The sequence below is a fragment of the Rutidosis leptorrhynchoides genome, chromosome 8 (assembly GCF_046630445.1).
Source record: "Rutidosis leptorrhynchoides isolate AG116_Rl617_1_P2 chromosome 8, CSIRO_AGI_Rlap_v1, whole genome shotgun sequence".
Lineage (NCBI taxonomy): Eukaryota > Viridiplantae > Streptophyta > Magnoliopsida > Asterales > Asteraceae > Rutidosis > Rutidosis leptorrhynchoides.
This window is the reverse complement of record NC_092340.1, coordinates 116,068,741-116,087,956: the sequence shown is the minus strand read 5'-3', so window position 1 is coordinate 116,087,956 and position 19,216 is coordinate 116,068,741. Positions and strand designations below refer to the sequence as shown.

Here is a 19,216-nt window from a genome sequence, read left to right as displayed (position 1 = left end):
TTTGGTCATTTACTTCTATAAATCATTGTCTCGTTATTTATTAATATAATAGTATTTATCAGACGTTTCATAACCAAGTTAATATGTATTCTCAATATTTATAAACACGTTTTAAAATACGTATCGCAAGTTATTCATATAATTAATTCTTATCAGTTAATATTCCTTATTATTGTATGTGTCCAAATTACGTTATTTAAACAAATAATTCACCATTTATTCCGAATACCGTTAAAAATGAATGATTTCTCAAATCAACGTGGACCTCTCAATAGAGACACGTAATAATATCATAATTCTTAAGAGACTCAGTAAATATCTTTTACTAGAATCATTTGGCATAATCTTTTAACTCTGTAGTTAAATATATCAATCAGATAATCAAACCAATAAGTTTAATGCACAGTATCATATCCTCAACACTTTGTTACATTTTCAAGTTATAGTATATGTATCTATATATAATTGTTCGCGTTTCGTTGAGAACAATCGAAGGTTAATTGAACAGTTCAAAATTTTGAGATTTAACTTCATAGACTTTGTTTATCGTGTCGGAAACGTTAATCATACAAGATTAAGTTTAAATTTGGCCAGAATTTTCCGGGTCATCACAGTACCTACCCGGGTCATCACAGCTGATGTTGAATATCGTGGTGTGAGAAATTTAGTAGTTGAAGCTGCATGGCTTCACAATCCCCTAATTAAGCTCCATTGTCCCTCTCCCGTGGCACTGTTGTTTTTTGTGATAATGTCACTGCCATGTATTTAGCTATTGACCCCGTACAACACCAATGTACATACATGTGGAAATAGATTTACATTTTGTTAGGGAACATGTTGCTTTTGGTCACGTTTGTGTTTTGCATCTCTTTCGTCCCACCAGTTTACATATATCTTCATCCAAGGACTTTCTACACATCTATTTCTTGATTTTAGATCCAGCATGAGCATTCAGGAACCCCTAGCTCGAACTACCGAGAGAGGGTTAAATAGCTAGTATATTGTATTTTAATCTTTTATATTGTATATTGTATAATTGTATATTGTAGGGTCATGTAACTTTGTTTTCTATTTATATGGATTGTAGTGCAATACATAATTCAAACGGGTTTTTCACATATCTCATCAAAACCTATAAGTTTCTGATACAAATCCTTTACCATTTGATTTTTACTTTTGATAGAATTACAATGAAAGAGTGTCATGATATCAGATTTCTGAAGATTTTAAATGTTACTATACATATTTTTTGATAGTAAATACCTTCTATTGATCAAGTAAAAGGTTTCTAGAAGCTATCTTAAAAGAAAACTAGTCACTAAATTAAGATCGGTTGTCTAACAAGATAAAAAATGTTAGTTTGTACTTTCAAATATAGATGTTTTAGGAAAATTCACTCAGGGAGTGCGTTAACAATATTTAAAAACAAATCTATACAAAAGTGAAAAAAAATAACTTGATGGACTAAAAATGAAATTACCGCATTTAGGCTAACTCGAATTAGGAAAGGGCGGGTGATAATAAAATAAATAAAAAATAAAAAAAAAATAGGGCAAAATTCATCGACTGTTGTATTCTAGGGTTTGATTTGAATCATGCCTCACAAATTGATACCGGAAATGGCATTCTGATTTCAATTAACGGTAAACACACTAAACTATTATATATTTCACAGATTGCACTTTTAGTATTTTGAATGCTCGATTTATCAGAATTCAAAATGAATGATTTTTCACTGATATGTATTTGATATGTTTCAATTTTCATATGATGTTTACTCTCACAGTAATATTAATTTTTCTGATATATAGATATGAATATAGATATAGATATAGATAGATGATATGTATACATACATACTTTTATAGGGAAGATATTAGGAATTTGCTAAATGGGCGTGCGTAAAAAGAATTGGTCATTAGAAGAAGAGGCTGCTTTGAGAGCCGGAATTGCGAAACACGGACTCGGAAAATGGAGCACAATCGTTAGAGACACCGAATTTGCTTCGGTTTTGCATTTACGCTCCAATGTGGACCTTAAGGTTCGAATGAATTTTGCATGTTTTGTTGATAAATTAGATACGGTTCAACGGTTCAACTGTTCATGATTATCGCAGTTAGTTGATTTCTTTTGTTTATGTAATTTCTGAAACAGGATAAGTGGAGAAATATGGGCTCGGTGGCTAGTGGATCTCGTTGTCGAAGAGTTAGGTCTGTTAATTCGATAACAGATCCGAGTAATAACCTTGAAGCTGTTTCTTTGGTTCCTAAACAAGAACCAGAATACGAGATGAATACTAGTCCAGTTCCAAAGACAACAGTATCTGCACCGTTGCTGTTAGAAAATGGTGGTTCTAAGTTGCCAATACTAAGGTCAAATAGACTCCTTGATGCTTTATTTAACAAATTTTGTATCTTAAGAATATGTTTTTTATATGTCTACGTGTAATAACGAGTGCTTAAATATTTCTGAAGTTGCTTTTCAACTAATCGTACAACATGGTTTGGTCCCTAATTCTAAATCTGATTAATACAGGTTGGATAGGCTGATACTGGATACCATAGCTAATTTGAATGAGACACACGGTTCTAGCCAAACTGCAATCGCTAAATACATTGAGGTATCTCTATTGTTTGTATTATGTATGTTTTCGTAAGTACAATGTTCAAGAATATTTGTTAATTCAGCACTTAGTTTACAGGAGAATCATTTAGTGGATCCCAGTCTTAATAAACAGTTGAAAGAGGAGTTGAAGGCCTTGTTAGATTGCGGAAAATTGAAGAAGGTAATTGACTGTCGAAACATCATATTTTATGATAAAAATTATACGATTATGTTTGTTTGTGTTTTGGTTTATATTATTTATTGGATCAAACGGGTAAGACATCGGTACCGGATCATACAACAGGGTTTAGAAAAGGATCCGCCCCAATTACTTTTAAAACCAAAAGAAGAGTATTGTCTGAGTGCTACGAAGATTCTTACAAAAGAAGAAATCGATCAAGAATTGGAGAAAATGTTAAGCATGACTCAACAGCAGGCTGCTGCAATCGCTATGAAAGCAGTTGCAGAAGCTGCTGTTAAAGAAGCTGAGCTGGCAGCAAAGGAAGCAGAGGCAGCTGAAGCTGAAGCAGAATTAGCAAAAGTGTTTGTTGCTGCAGCATACAGGGAACTAAAGAAAACTGCTCTTTGCATATGGTAAATGTTTTGTATATAATTCTATTAAGATTTTATTACATTCCCTCGTTGTTATTCGTTTGATTATGTAAATTTAAATTGAGTCAAATCTATTGGATATGATGTTACAATCTTACAGTAGCCTGCAATAACTTCATATTGGTCACTCATAGTGGCGGAAGCAGGATTTTTTTTCCTCCGGGGGCGAAATTTTTTTTAAAAGCATAGCAACTTTTTTTGGGTAAAATATGGAGGCTATTGGGCAAAAAATGGAGGCTTTGGGGGCAAAATATGGAGACTTTGGGGGGGGGGGGGAAATCCAGTGGGGCAAAATGAATAAAACCAATATTTTTGCACTAAAAATTACAAATCCATTGGGGGGCAGGTGCCCCCTGCCCCTTATTAGTGACACCCGTGGTCACTCATCTGGTTGCAGCATTGAACTAGTTAAGATGATAATCGTAAAAAACAACTGATCTTCTTTCTCTTTTTTTTTTCATCTGGAGTTTTGTTATACAATCTAACAGTAAGTTCTTGCTACTATGCAGACGTTGATGATGGTGAAGAAGCAGGTTTTTTGCACCAGAATTACAGTAGACTCGTGTTGAGATCTGTGCAGTGATCTACTTGTAAACAATATAGGCATTAAAAGTCATGAAATATACTTTTCTTTATGACGTATAAATTGAAAGTATTACTATATAAAATGAAGTGCGCACGATATTTGTGCTTTTTTTAAGCTGGAACAAGGTTTCTGCTTATGAAATGTGAAATATCTGCATTTGCACTTGGGTATATATCAGTTTTTTGGCCTTCAGGTAATCTTAACTTCTTTTTTCCATTATCAAACTGTTGTTTTGTTGAAGGATTTAACTTGATCCAGAACACCAGAAGCAACAGTTTCCTGCATGTTCAATAGGGCTACGTGACAATCAGTTTTGGGTTGGTTTCACCCTCTGATGTTGATTGCTTTGTGGTTAGATAGGACTGTAGTTGAGACCCTATGATAATAGAGTAGTTTGGGTGATTTCCTGTCTGGCTTTGGGTGTAGTTTGCGGTGAACTTTGTTGTTCGGATACCCTTTGTTTAACGACCTTGTTGAAGATGGGCCGTCGGGCATGGGGATGTTGTTTAGAGTTCGGGGATGTTCGTTAGGGATGTTTCAAGTATTGGCTTTCAATATTAGTTTTGTTTGGTGTAGCAGCGATGCTTATTGGTTCTAGATCAATTAGTTAGTCAAATAGACTGTGACTTTGGGTCTGAATCAATTGTAACTCAATTTGAACGTTTTAAGGACCTTTGTTGAAGTTGGGTCGTTGGGCATGGATGTGTAGAGTTCGGGGATCTTTGTTAGGGTGTTTCAAGTATTGGGTTTCAATACGATTGCATTGGTTTGTATGATGCTACAATGGCTTGTATTAGTTTTGTTTGGTTTAGTAGTTTGTATGATGCTACAATGGTTTATATTGGGTCTAGATCAATTGGTTACTCAAAAAATGGCTCGACTAAAGCATCCAAAGAACATCCAAGTATCCAACACGAACATCCACAAGAGCTTCATTGAACAAATTTTGTACCGCGTCGGTTTCGCCAAAGTCAATGTCGTCTTCATTACATTTATTATTTATATTGATCCAGATCACAAAAGGATCTAATACCATTACATTTATCATTGTATTATTATGCATAAAATATGAAAACCGAGCTATTACTTTTTCATGAATGTAGTATTTTTTCGTAACTAGTCATTTTCAGATTATTTGCCAAATCTAAGTTTGACAGACTTTATATATATATATATATATATATATATATATATATATATATATATATATATATATATATATATATATATATATATATAGCGATTGGGATCACCCGAGGGGGGACTAAACCACCCGTTGCGATCATCTCCCGTTTCGACTATGCCGATGCAGCGATATATCAAACAAGCACGAGATAGAGCACAAGGAGGCGAGGGCAAGTTGAGGACAAGTGAATGCCAATGATGTCCTCGAAGAACAGCTTAGGGCAGATTTGGCGATGGTCTTATATATCTGTTTTAGTAACATGATAATTTGATGGCCCCATTTTTTAAAACTTAATGGTGTAATATGTTATCCTTTCATATGATTTAATAATTTAATACTAATTAATGGAGTAATCAACACGGCGTTTGGTATTTTTATTATGAAATCTGGGGATGTAAGAATGCACACATCCATTTGAGCATGACACAAAACAAGATAATTTAAAGCCACTTACTTTGTAGACCTTATTTAACGCAGCACGATCACCACAAAAGTACTACCATAATGTCACTGTCACGCCACTAACGTGGCGTGATGGACCAAAAAATGGTGGCGTGCCATCACATGAAAAAAAGGTAGCGTGAGGAGGATGTGGACATATCAGAATCAAGCTTAAACAAAGAGAACCAATCAAATTCAAGTATTAATAAAAGGTGAGACCTACTCCCTATCACACTTCATTACCACTAAAAACTTTTCTTCTATCACATTTGTCACATCACGACTATACCCCATACATTCCTTAATCACACCCCATAATATCATCACCTTTAAATAAAGTCTTACAAAGTACAACGCATGAACTTTTACTCCGTAATTTCTCTCTCATTCCCCAAAACGATCCCCTATTCTGTTAACCTAATCCTAATGTGTGCGCTGCCGGCTACCTTTAAATCTGATATGACCATCCTTCTTGTTTATCTCTTTGTTGAGCAGGCGTGTTATCTCGTCGGTGGTTTGACTGTTTCCTTCATTGCTTCGTTCTCCAGTCGCCATCCTCCCACTGGCCAGAGCTTGCTCTGACGACTATAGCCACTCTCCACCGCCGTTCTCGTGGTGGTTGTGGCTATAGTTGCGGGCTCTTTCTTGACGCATATTTTTAGCGTTTCCCGGGCACCGGTTCTTGAATGCTTCTCTCTTTGATGGCGATTGGTTTTCCACCATCATGTAGGTGTGGCCACTGATCGTTTATGGTGATGAGGGCTTCGTTTGCTACCGTCTTCTTTCCGGAATCTCCTCCTAACGTCCAACTCGTGTCTGACGGCGTTTTGGTGGTCCACCACTCTGTTAGTGGTGGCCACCGGACATTGATGGGTCTAATTGGATTTGTTGTAGCTGAGGTGGTCCTTCTCCGTTGGTGGAATCTCAGGTGATGTGAGTAGAAGCGCGGTGGTGTTTTCTTCGAGCGGATTATGGTGGGCCACCACCCTGTTGATGGTGGTCACCGGAATTTTGCTTGGGCCTAATATGTTTACTCTGGTAGTAGTGATGGCTTTTTTACCAATTTGTGAAGACCAATGTTGGGGGACGTAGTATGGCGTGTGAGATGAGGGGTCCGGGGGAGGAGGTAATGAGTGTAGGTTTGTTTGCAGGTGTGGGTTGCTTTTGCTGTGGGTGTGATTGCGGGCCCTTTCCTTTCCGGGGGTGTCTGCGGGTTTGGATCAAGCGACGATCTCTCTGTTAGAGATCTGGTCCATATCAATAGATGATCTTGTCTTTTGCAGGTTTGGATTCTGTTTGCGAAGGCTCATGATGCTTGGTGGGGGTTGTTTTGTTGTGGTGACGACCGCCCTTCTTCCAACCATCGTCATTTGTTTTGTTGTGTTTTTATATGCTTTTTAGCGCACTCAGTTGTTTTAGATTTCCTTTATTTGACATATTTAGACTAGTTTTGTTTCCTAGCAAAGTGCGTTTTCAACTTTGTTGTTGGGACCATTTGCTTTAGGTTTCGATGTTTAGTCACCTGTTTGCCTAGGTTTAGATTTTCTAATGCATCAGTTTTGTTTCCTCGCCTAAACTTTCCCAAATTAAACCATTTCTTTACAACTAACACTTGATCACCATTCATATTCATAGTTCATACATTTAACATGACATGATTTACTGCAAATAGTAAACAAAATCAGAACTACTTATTTCAGTTACAGCTAGAAACAAATAACACACAACAAATTATCAACATATTCATTGATTGACGTACTACCAGCATTGATGACCCGCACCCAAATTAGGAAACGAGTAATTTCCTAGTCTTTCATTGCAGCACCTTATATACTATATATTCCAAATCACACTGAATGTTCGCGTGTTCCATACACTACGCATGTAGATACCCTTTGGTTTCAAGATAAGAGATCACTTTGTCTGCCATAGCCTCAGGTGGAGGACATACATCACCCTCCTGTTTCAATACAATCTGTACAAAACAAAATCAAATCACATTAAACTGTATGAAATGTTTGGTTGTCAAATAGAGAATTTAATGAGTTGATACCACAATTAGATTACATGTACATGAAGCAAGTTGTATGTCATTTACTCTATTGAAAGGAGTGGTAAACATGTACTCTATCAAATACACATCAATGTCTAGTTTAGATTGGGTCAGGAATTACACTCTTTCCTCTTTTAGCAAGTTTCGGATCCGTATACACTACTACTTCACTATAGATCTAAGATAAAGTGGAAAGATAACTTGGTCCACACATCATTGTCTTGGTATTGCTTTACCATGTAATAATTTAGTCATTCAATTAGGTAAAGATTTGCAATCACTATTATATTGAAAAATACCTCAGAATTTAGGGGCGCCTCATACGGGTCATCGATCCCTGTAAAACCTGAGAGGATGGCAATATAGAAAAAATGAAATTGCTTTAAATTCTGATTATGCCATTATATATATATATATATATATATATATATATATATATATATATATATATATATATATATATATATATATATATATATAGTGGTAGGATAAAAAAAAACAAAAAAAAAAATTTTTTTTTGCTTCCCCCGATTGGTTACTTCCCCATTGATCCTGCCCTATATATATATATATATATATATATATATATATATATATATATATATATATATATATATATATATATATATATATATATCCAACATGGAACAAAGTTAGTAATCCATCTTACCTTTAATCTTTCCGGCCCGTGCAAGTTTGTATAAGCCTTTTGAATCCCGAGCCTCACATACACAAAGAGGAATATCCATGAATACCTATCAATTATAAAAACTTGCGAGCCATATTATACTAGTATAAGCAGCATGTTCTACTAAACACGATATATACACAAAAATCGAACCTCAATAAAGTCCCCATCAGGAAGTATAGACCGACAAGCATCACGGTCTTTTCTGTATGGAGATATCGCACTAGCTATGCAAATCACTCCCGCATCAGCAAACAACTTAGCCACCTCACCTAACAAACATAGAATATAGAATATCAACATTATTAGATACATAGCATTATAGCACAATAACTGGAGTACAAAATACGATTAGTTTTCAAAAACAGAACCCACCAATTCTTCTTATATTCTCTGCACGATCTTCAGATTTAAAAGTGAGATCACAATTGAGACCATGTCTAACATTATCACCATCAAGGACGTATGTCAGTTTCCCTCGAGCGTGTAGCGCTCGAGTCAATGCACAAGCCACAGTGCTTTTTCCTGAAGCAATAATCATACACAACATAATCAAAAAAAAAAAAAAAAACCATATAACCAAATCTACTGTAGTGATACATATTAGGACATCTAATCTAAGTTCAGTTCATACAATTAACATTATGCTATATTGATTTACTAACCACATATGCAAATTAACTTGCTGATACCTGATGAAAATGACTTTAATTATCAAAAAAAAAAAAAAAGTATGATAATTTGTAAATTAACCTGAACCACTGAGTCCAGTAATCCAAATAACACACCCTTTTTGTTGAAGCAATTTTTGCCTATCAATCTTTTCAACAGAGCATTTATGCCAAACAATATTCCTGCATTCATTTCCATTGATTCCAGTTTCAGACAATTTCAAACCTACAAATTATTCCGATTTTATTAATTTATATAATAGAATATAAAATATAATATACATCCAGATCCAAATAAAATTGAATAAAACAAAAAACAAAATACGGACTATTTACCATTCGAATCATCATATGAATCATTCATAACTGCACGTCCATTTGGTTTGATTTCAGAATCAACTTTATATGACGGCATTCTGGAAGATTCCATTGCTTTAATTGGCGCCAAATTCTTCAAAGCTGACGTCAAATTCCGTCGACGGTCAATTGACCTGGGCTTGAAATTCGGAAACCCTAGAATTGTCGGTGGAGGGTCAACAAAGTCAAGACCCGGGAAGGAAGTAAAAATTAATGATATTTTGGCAGCTGCAGTCATTGCGTAGATTAGGGCGCGAATGAATAACAGAAACTAAAAAAACAAATTTTGTATCAGAGAAATGCAACATGAATTAAAGATACTCACATAGATAGATTTTTAATATCCGAATTAGGATTTTTGGAATTTATAATGCTGTGGCAAGAAATATATGGATGGTTATTGGTTGGTAGTACATACTAAATAATATTTTAATATTTAATACTTAATATTTAGGAATTCGTTAAGCGTGGTCTTTTCTTTTTTGAACTTCGGGAGAAATTTTATTAAAAATTAAGTAACTAGCTAGACGCTAAAACCACAAATTATAAGAGGATAATGAGCCAAAAATTCCATGACTCGACTCTAGGCTTCTAAATTTGAGCCCTACACATAGAATCAAATAAAGAATTATGACCGGGCGGTGCCAGAAAATTTTTTCATCGGGGGCGAATTTTGTTTAAAATGTACGCTTTTTTTTGACAAAATATAGAGTTTTTTGAGCGAAATATAGAGTTTTTAAAGCAAAATTTGAAAGTTTTTGGATAAAATGTGAAGGTTTTGGGACAAAATATGGAAGTTTTGGGACAAAATATGAAGGATTTGGAGCAAAAAAAATCCACCGAGGGTAATCGAAAAAATTTACACTAAAAATTGCAAATCCACTGGGAGTGGGCGCCCCACCCTGCCCCTTTATAAGTCCGCCCCTGATTATGACTAAACAAACGCGTATTATATAAGAGCACTCGTTGTTTACATCGTCGTTGTTAGTAAATCTCACCGACGCCGGATATAAGGACATCACTCCACCGTCGATTAAAGTCAATGTCGCCGTCGGTGCTTCAAGGTCGGTAGGCCGACACTGGAAATCAAGCTTTATATATTTTTTTCCTAATAATCTATTTATTTATTGGTCCACGTCATATTTTCTCTCACCAAGACTTCGAACCAAAGACACCGAACGACACCCCACTTTAATCAATTTCAGGGTCCATTTTCGACCTTGAAATTGACACCGAAAAATGAACACGGACACCTCGTGCTCTAAGACTCCGTTGTGATATTTCCAAATGAACCAAAACGTAGTCTTGGCAATCACATATATATTGTCACGAGCTGAAGACAATGGCTCTATTAATCGAGTCAACAGCAAACGTCGATTTATTGACAACTTGACTGTCGTTTAGAGCTTAAATTGAACTTCAGACAGGTTTAAAACCCATAAAAATTTGATTATACCATTTTCATGTCGTCTCACATTTTTTTTATTGTATTAACTATTAACCTACTTATTGGCCGGAGGTTAATTCGGAAACAATCTCTCTATCCATAAACATTGAAAGAGAGGACTTTATCTACTTTTTGAGTGTTTAACTCTGAGTGAAGAAATGACTTCTCTTTATTTTGGGATAGGGAAAAGATTGCCTACATTTTACCTCCACATACCCCAGTTATGTGGGATTGGGTTTTGTTGTTGTTGTTATTGAGCTGAAGACGAACCTTCCCAAGCATTTAACCATATTTTTCAGTCAGCCTGCGAAGTAAACAATGACACATCAACATCCAACCACACTCTCACCTAGGCCCAAATATCTTAAGAAGAGCTGCATCCAAGGAAAAAAACGACCTAATGTTTCAATCCATTACGAACACCTCGGACATCCAATAGACTCGCTCTCAAGACCACGAGCACTAAGATTGAACCTACATGGAAGCCGATCACGAGCACTAAGATTGAACCTACATGGAAGCCGATCCAAGTTAAGTCTCCATATAAAAATGCTAACCTTTCGAGAAAGAGTTGTTGGTCCCTTGATTAACAACAGGAGTATTGGAGAGGGGGGGTGTGAATACAATTTCTTTTAATTAACTAACCAATTAAACACAGTTTAGTATTCAAACATGTAATGTAAATAGAGTCAAAGGTAATTTTTCAAATGTTAATGATAGTTGGTTGATACAGATTTACCTAAGTATAGCTATGAGGATAAACTTAAAGCTATTACACGTTTTGGACTCTAAATAACAAAACCCACACCACTAGTTGTTACAATAGTGGATACAACAATTTATAGTAGTCTAATTAACCGTGTAATGGTTCTATTGTCCACTGGTACATATGATGTCTGTACTTGTGGGGACAACTGCATCAGAGAGCGTGCTCTCCTCTTTCCTCTTTGGAAGCTATTTGCAGGAACACCCCAATTTGGTTTGACACCACTATTTGTTTAAACAAATAGAATGTTGTGTTCCCTAGGCATTGACAAAGTATAGCACATGTCTGCACATGCGTTAAACTTCTGCATTCCCACGTGGTCTTGTAAGGTCACTTGTCAGCCGCCGACGCGTGTCCTTTCCTGTTCAACTTTGTCTTTTATTTCTGTTGAATAGTACAATTGATGTAGACCACTCGGGAAACCACCATACTTGTAATGGAGCATGGCTGTCTTGTGTTGTATGCTGCTTACCAGGTTTACTGGTTCTTCTTATGCTGAGTCACTTGATATTCTTAAATTGCTGAGTACTTATCATGTGCTGATTCGAAGAATACACTCTACCTTGTGCTGGTAGACTAGGCAGCATACTGAACACTTGACATAGCAATATTTGCTGTCTATACATAAACAAACTTGTGCTGGCTGCACATAACATTTTAGTGCAAATAAATTACAGTTTTGTCATAATTAAATCCTTAATTATTTTGGGGACTCAACAATCTCCCCCTCTTTGATGATGACAAAACTTATGACATTTAGAGAAAATACTAAAGCCAGTACTGAGGGACCTAATGAAAAATAGGCAGTAAATTTGTCCCTTTTAAGTTTGTTTTTGGGATCTTTTGCTGAGTTATCTATATCTTATAACTTGATATGATTTTGAAGATAAACTCATTTCATTTTCATTACAACAGAATATATACAGTAATTACAAAACATCATAATGAAAAATGAAGTAACAAAAGATACGATTTGAGCACTAGAAGGCTATCTGTCTTTATCTTTATCTTTTTCTAGTTCATCACCAGATAGCTCTTCTTCTTTCACTTTCAAGGCAGCCCAGGCTTCAGGAAACAAGTAAGGCAGCTCAGCAGGGTCATAAACTGGAATATGAGGAGGTAGAATGATGGGATCTCTTCTGTGTGGACATTCACCAGTAGATTTCTTTCTTTTTGACTTTTGAGAAAGAACTTCTTCTACGTTTACTACTGGTGCATTCCCAAATTTTGTTGCTTTGTTGAAGAGCTCTTGGAGTTCTGGCTTCAATGTCTTTTTAATACCACTTTCAGCTTTACCAATGAAGTACTCCAATATCTCCATCCATTCACTGAATCCGAAGGTTCTCAAATCAGTGTAGTATACCCTATCTTGAATGTTATCTTCCCTGCTGATACTGAAAGCTCTTTTTGTGCCTCTGTGCACTTTGATGATCTTGCTGGGATTTGATCTCCTGGTCAGTACATCACCATACTTGCTCATATAATAGTGATCAGATAGCTCAATTGTTCGTTCAGTTTCTATAGGAGCAGTAGCAGGTGCTTTCACAGCAGCTTCCAGTTCATCAAGAGCTTTATCTTGTTCCTTAACAATAGCTTTGGCTAGCTTGAGGGACTCAGCCTCTTGCTTTCTATCAGCATCCAATTTAGCTTCTAATTCATGAAGCCTTACCCTTTCAGCATATTCAGCATCAGCATCCTCCCTTCTTTGCCTTTCAACTTCTAAGCCCAAAAGATAATCATCGGCAGTAATATTTAGGGACTTTGCTGTTTCAATCATTTTCCTTCCCTCATTAGTTCTAAGGGCATCACGATACTACCTTAGATCCATACCCAGTTGTCGAGCCTCATGAAATTGAGCTTTCTCTTTATCAGTATGTAGCCTTTGACCACTGTTATTTAGATACACGCCAATTTCAATGCCATAAGTTAAGGGAGTGATATAGAATGGCTGATCAAGAGGATGATGCACCAATCTAACTTGGCATATCCTTTCAGAAATAGCTGCTTGTCTTTGCTCAAGCAATTCAGGTACAGTGATCTCCAGCCTGTAAGCCTCTCTTTCATCTGGATTCATCATTCTTAGATCTAGCTTACCTTGGGCAACTGAGTCATTGGTGTGCGCAGAGGTGTATATGAAATAGCTTATATTTTACTAGGAAAAACTATTAAATACGATACAATTTTACACAAGATATTTATTTATTTATAGAATGGATATACTTAAACCTTGCTACAACACTTATAGGCAGTGTACCTAATCGTACAGTAGTGTAGTTTTTAGTAAGTCCGGTTCGTTTCACAGGAAAAATCTTTAAACAAAGCTTAACGCTATATTAGTTTTAATTTATAAAAATACAAATATATAAATAAGTAATATTATTATTATAAAAGGGAGGTTTTTACCGTTTAATGACCGGTTTGTCGATTTTAAAAACTTTAGTCGCAGTTAAAACCTAATGTAAAATAATAAAAATAAATATAACTTAATTTAAAGCGTAAAGTAAATAACGATAAGGAAATTGCGATAAATAAAAGTGCGATAAAATAAAATTGCGATAATTAAAAAGTACGATAATTAAAAGTGCAATTAAATACAATGACAATAAATAAAAGTGCGATAATTAGAAGTGCAATTAAATGTAAAATAAAGGAAATTAAATATGAAATAAAATAATTATACTTATTTAAACTTCCGTAATCATGATGTTTGACGTGTTGATTTTAGTTTTATGCCCATGGGTTAATTGTCCTTTGTCCTGGATTATTTAATATGTCCGTCTGGTTATTGTCTATAACAGTCCATCAGTCATAAATATAAAGTGCGAGTATCCTCGTCAAATTATCCTTATACCAGAAGTCAAATATTCCAACTAATTGGGGACTTAAACTGTAACAAGGTTTTAATACTTTGTTTAATAATTACACCAGGTTATCGACTGCGTGTAACCCAAGGTTTTAATATTTTGTTATCAATTATGCCAAGTGTCCTTGTACATAATTTCACCCGTGTTTTAATAATTCCATAGACTATTAATCCATTCCCTTGTCCGGTTAAATGAACGATTATTCGTACATATAAATATCCCGCCCATCGTGTCCGATCGAGTGTATATGGTTATTTATAGGGACGTCCAATTGTAAATCTTTATATTAAAATTAACAAACTATCATTTAGTTAAACAAATATAAAGCCCATTAATAGCCCATAGTCTAATTTCCACAAGTGTCGTTCTTTTGTCCAAACCCCAATTATGGTACAAAACCCAATTACCCAATTTTAATATTTAGCCCAACATCATGATTACTTCGATTTAAATAAGCATAATAATAACTTAGCTACGAGACATTAAATTAAAAAGGTTGAACATAACTTACAATAATTAAAAATAGCGTAGCGTTACACGGACAGAATTTCGACTTACACTCTTACAACATTCGCTAACATACCCTTATTATTAGAAATTAAAATTAAAATTAAAATATAAATATATATATATATATATATATATATATATATATATATATATATATATATATATATATATATATATATACGTTTAGATAGAGAGATTAAAGGATGGATATATAAAACGTTCAGAATGCGCGAGCTTTTATAGGCATTTTCAGAATTTGGGGCTCCGCGAGTCGCGGTATTTTTGCCCTTCAAACTCCGCAAGTCGCGGAGTTTGCTTTTACAGCTCATCCCTTTTTGGATCTTCTTTGCCGACGGTTTTAATATATAAATATAATATATATATAATTTATATAATTAATTATATATTATATTATATTTATATACATAGTTAACTTGTAATTTTTAGTCCGTTGCGTCGAGCGTTGAGAGTTGACTCTGGTCCCGGTTCCGGATTTTCGAACGTCCTTGCGTACAATTTAATATCTTGTACTTTGCGTTTTGAATCTTGTACTCTTGTAATTCTGAGACGTTTCGTATCAATAATTGGAACCTCTTTGATTGTATTTTGTACTTTTGAGCTTTTTGGTCGTTTGCGTCTTCAATTCGTCGAATCTGTCTTTTGTCTTCACCTTTTATTATTTAAACGAATATCACTTGTAAATAGGACAATTGCCACTAAAAGCTTGTCTTTCTTGAGGGATAATGCTATGAAATATATGTTCGTTTTTAGCATTATCAAATATTCCCACACTTGAGCGTTGCTTGTCCTCAAGCAATATAGTCTTGAAATACTAGAATCACTTCTTTATTCTTCACACTTTGTACATCAGTGATTTCTATACGGCGGTATAAACAATGGTAGTAACGATGTGGTTTACAGTCCCACATGACTATAAAAATTTAGATCCATTAAGGAAATTGGATCTTTATGAAAACATTTGATCTTTTTGAAAACTCAATCTAGTTTTTTACCCTAGATAAGTTTTCCGGAATAACCCTTCACCGGTGTTTGCAAAATATTTTTGTGGGTTTGGTGGGTTTCAGATTTGAAAATTTTAGCTCAAAACTTGTGGTTTTGGTGTCACCCACTTGCTAACCTTGTATTAGGAAAGCAACACGTCCAGTATACTTGCCCCGTATATTACCTTTCGATAAACTACCGTCCGGTTGTAAAGGAAAGCGTTGAATAAGCAACTGTTAAGGCAATGTCCCATGACATGCTTTTGATTATGGTCTATAACGTGTCGGACGCAATTACTATCCTTTGTAGGAGCAATAGTAAAGCTCACCCTTATAATTTTCCGGTCTGGCACAAGGTAATGTCTTTGACCATGCTATGCAACCACCGTTCTTACGGTTGACACCCGATTTGGTTCAGGTGACCTAATGAATTCCAGGTGAATTCCTAGGATTTTACGTTCAATGGTAATGAACGCATTGAAAATGGGTTTTCAGAAAACAAATCGGTTTGAAATTTTGATCAAAATATTTTCTCGTTCAAGCTCGAGTTTAGATATCATTGAATTCCATGAGTTTTTAATTCTCAATCTTGAAGGTCAATCTCTAGGATTGAGTAATATCAGTCTTAAAAGCTGATTTTTGATCTTTAAGGAGATTATCCTTTCTGGGGATCTGATTCATTAGTCTTATCAAGCTAATTTGCACGGCGGCCTCCCCATTTTACAAGACAGATCCTCTCATGGTTAGGATAAGTCTGACCACTTGGCGACCCTGTTTTATGCTGAGGTCCGTGGATTTCCTGCTGATTTTAGAGATGACTTTTCTAAGTTTTTCGTCAACCTACAGCTGGTCTGGACGACAACTTCATGACCTAAATCAAGAAGCGCGTTTCTTTTTCGGAAGACTTTACTTCCTTTTAATGATGGAATTGATTCATCGTGTAGATCCATCTTTTCTTTCAAATATATTACAGTAAATTGGGTAAAACTGTTTAGTTTAGTCCAAAGCAAAAGTATCTTCAATTATTTGTTACAGAAATATGTGACTTATGTTTTAAATAACTTGGTAAATTTTCCCACACTTGGCTTTTATTTTCCTTTTTATTGTCCTCTATTCCATTTTAAATGAATTCTAACATTTTGGTTTGTTTCTCAATTTATGTCCTTTCCAAGGTAACAATAATTTCGGTGTTAACACCTAGTTTTATCGTTCATAAATATGTATAAACATGATTTTGAGTTCATTTAATTAAAATTTTTGAAAAATTTTACTAGAATTGGGTAGTCAGTATATAAGACTAGGGCTATTCTTTGTTATCAGAGAGCACTAGATTCTAATACAACTACTGCGTTACTAGTATTTTTAATGGTAACCAAGTGTATAAAGTAAAAATTTTAAATTCCGAAAGAATTTAACCCCTTCCCACACTTAAGATCTTGCAATGCCCTCATTTGCAAGAAATCAGTAACAATTTAAATTATTGAGGGTGATTAGCGTAGAAAAATGATTAAATTTTACCAAATTTTCCAAATATATTGTTGTTTGTGTTGAATGATAAATGGTGCACATCATTTGTTCATTCCGTCTTGTTGTTACATCACATTTATTTTTTATCTTGTCGTCAAAATTAGTTGCTTTTGCTGAACTTAATGCCAGTCTTTGAAAATGCGTTGTTTTACCCTGTTGTGTACATAAGATAAACTGCAAACATATATACATATTTTTGAAGTTTGGTATATTACCCCACATTCAAAAATTATTAAAATCTAAAAATAAAAGTTAAAAAATTATAAAAACTATTACAATATCAACATAAGTGTTAAATGTAGTAACATTACAAAAATAAAATAAATAAAACTAAATAAACTAGGGTTGATACTGATACCAGTAGGGGTTCCATGCATAACCGTATGTGTTATAAAATGCTTCAGCTGGGTTATAAGTAGGATACGGTGGTTGGATCTCTATAGACCAGGGAGGAAATACGGGCTTTGGAGTAGGAATATAGTTTCTACCTACATGTTGGCAATGAGCTATGATGTGGTTTTGATGAACTTGCCAATCTTCAAATGCTCGATGTCTAGCATTTTCATACTCTTGTGAAGCTATAAACCTTTGCATTTCTGTCATTTCATTTCCCCCTCCCACATTACCTGGCTGTTGATTTCTTTCAACCTGTGGATGTCTTCCATTATATTGTACTGCGGCGTTATTTCGCCTCTTCAAAACCTTAGCACCATGATATACATTTAAACCAATTGTATCGTGGGGTTCTGGTTCTTCGATTAATAATCCCCCCCCGACTTATATCCACATCGAGATACTCAGCAATTAATGTAATAAATATACCACCTCCTATTATACTGTGCGGTCTCATCCCCCTAACCATAGCCGATAAATAATAACCCACACAATAAGGTATACTTACAGCGCTTTGTGGGTCTCGAATACACATGTGGTAAAATAAATCTTGCTCATTTACCTTTTCCTTATTTTTACCTCTCTGTGTAATCGAGTTCGCTAGAAACCTATGGATTACACTTAATTCAGCTCTATCAATATCAAGATAAGAGTAATTTCCCCCTTTAAATCGGTGATGGCTAGTCATTTGACTCCATACACCATGTGTATCAAAATTTTCATCAATCTTCCTACCATTTAATATCAACCCTTGATAATCGGCAGATGCTAGCTCCTCAAGCGTATATATACGTAAGGCCTAAGCCATATCTAGTAGAGACATGTGGCGCATCGAACCTCCTAACAAAAATCTAATAAAAGTTCGATCGGTTAAAGTAGCTACCCGATCATTTATTTCTATACTACACAATAATTCTTCACACCATACTTTATATACAGGTCTACGCATGTTGAATAATCGTACCCAATCGTTAAAAGTAGAATTACCATACCTCTGTGTAAGTAATTCTCTAATCCGTTCGCCCAATCCTACAGCTTCTAACGGTTCCCATTCTATTACCCTAGGTACTTCAACAGCTTTAGAATGAAGAGTGTGCAAGCCCCTTTGGTATTTTGGATAATCTATTCAGCGTCTGTCTAATCTCAAGTTCGGGTGTAAATCTTCCACGTGCATATCTGAAAATGTCATAACTGGATGAGGTATATCTTGTTTGTAATAGTTATCAACATCCTGTTGTTCCGCATTCTCAGGAGGAGCAATGCGAGCTTGGGATGAAGATTCACCCCTTTCAGTCTGCAAAATACATCAAACACAATTTTTGTGCATCCAAATATGCATTAGTGTCAGCAAAATCATCAATCAAAATAATTACAATGACATGTTCAATTTATATCAAACTTATGCCCATTTTCATATTTTTATCAAATCTACACTTTTTCAAATAAGCATATACGAAAATGTTCGCCAAGTTCATAAGCATTCAACTCAAATAACATGTCAAAATAATCA

General features: G+C 35.0%; 2 protein-coding genes across 3 annotated transcripts; one reads left to right on the top strand and one right to left on the bottom strand.

The window, feature by feature from the left end:
- The first annotated feature begins 1,538 nt into the window (after nucleotides 1-1,538).
- LOC139864934 (single myb histone 6-like) lies at nucleotides 1,539-3,964 on the top strand. 2 transcript variants are annotated; one of them, XM_071853498.1, is made up of 7 exons: nucleotides 1,539-1,643; nucleotides 1,869-2,041; nucleotides 2,155-2,372; nucleotides 2,536-2,620; nucleotides 2,702-2,789; nucleotides 2,883-3,198; nucleotides 3,726-3,964. In XM_071853498.1, coding segments are annotated over exons 2-7 (858 nt in total). In that variant the 5' UTR covers nucleotides 1,539-1,643; nucleotides 1,869-1,891; the 3' UTR covers nucleotides 3,727-3,964. The 2 variants fall into 2 exon arrangements, with proteins under 2 accessions (XP_071709599.1, XP_071709598.1); XM_071853497.1 differs by lacking the exon at nucleotides 3,726-3,964 and having other exon boundaries at nucleotides 2,883-3,202.
- A 3,051-nt stretch (nucleotides 3,965-7,015) lies between these two features.
- Nucleotides 7,016-9,586, bottom strand: LOC139861582 (adenylyl-sulfate kinase 3-like). The gene is made up of 7 exons (XM_071850018.1): nucleotides 9,178-9,586; nucleotides 8,924-9,067; nucleotides 8,546-8,695; nucleotides 8,324-8,442; nucleotides 8,153-8,237; nucleotides 7,782-7,828; nucleotides 7,016-7,404 (listed from the first exon to the last, which is right to left on the bottom strand). Exons 1-7 carry the CDS (start codon nucleotides 9,434-9,436, stop codon nucleotides 7,306-7,308), a joined length of 903 nt encoding a protein of 300 aa, XP_071706119.1. The 5' UTR covers nucleotides 9,437-9,586; the 3' UTR covers nucleotides 7,016-7,305.
- Between the last annotated feature and the right edge of the window lie 9,630 nt (nucleotides 9,587-19,216).

Excerpts from the sequence above, each read along its gene's own strand:
- LOC139864934 (XM_071853497.1), top strand. The coding sequence starts at position 1,892 with ATGGGCGTGCGTAAAAAGAATTGGTCATTAGAAGAAGAGGCTGCTTTG. Across the intron at positions 2,621-2,701 it reads CAATCGCTAAATACATTGAG|GAGAATCATTTAGTGGATCC; the intron begins GTATCTCTATTG and ends CTTAGTTTACAG. Across the intron at positions 2,790-2,882 it reads CGGAAAATTGAAGAAGGTAA|GACATCGGTACCGGATCATA; the intron begins TTGACTGTCGAA and ends TCAAACGGGTAA.
- LOC139861582 (XM_071850018.1), bottom strand. The coding sequence starts at position 9,436 with ATGACTGCAGCTGCCAAAATATCATTAATTTTTACTTCCTTCCCGGGT. Across the intron at positions 8,238-8,323 it reads CTGATGGGGACTTTATTGAG|GTATTCATGGATATTCCTCT; the intron begins GTTCGATTTTTG and ends TATAATTGATAG. Across the intron at positions 7,405-7,781 it reads AGGCGCCCCTAAATTCTGAG|ATTGTATTGAAACAGGAGGG; the intron begins GTATTTTTCAAT and ends TGTTTTGTACAG.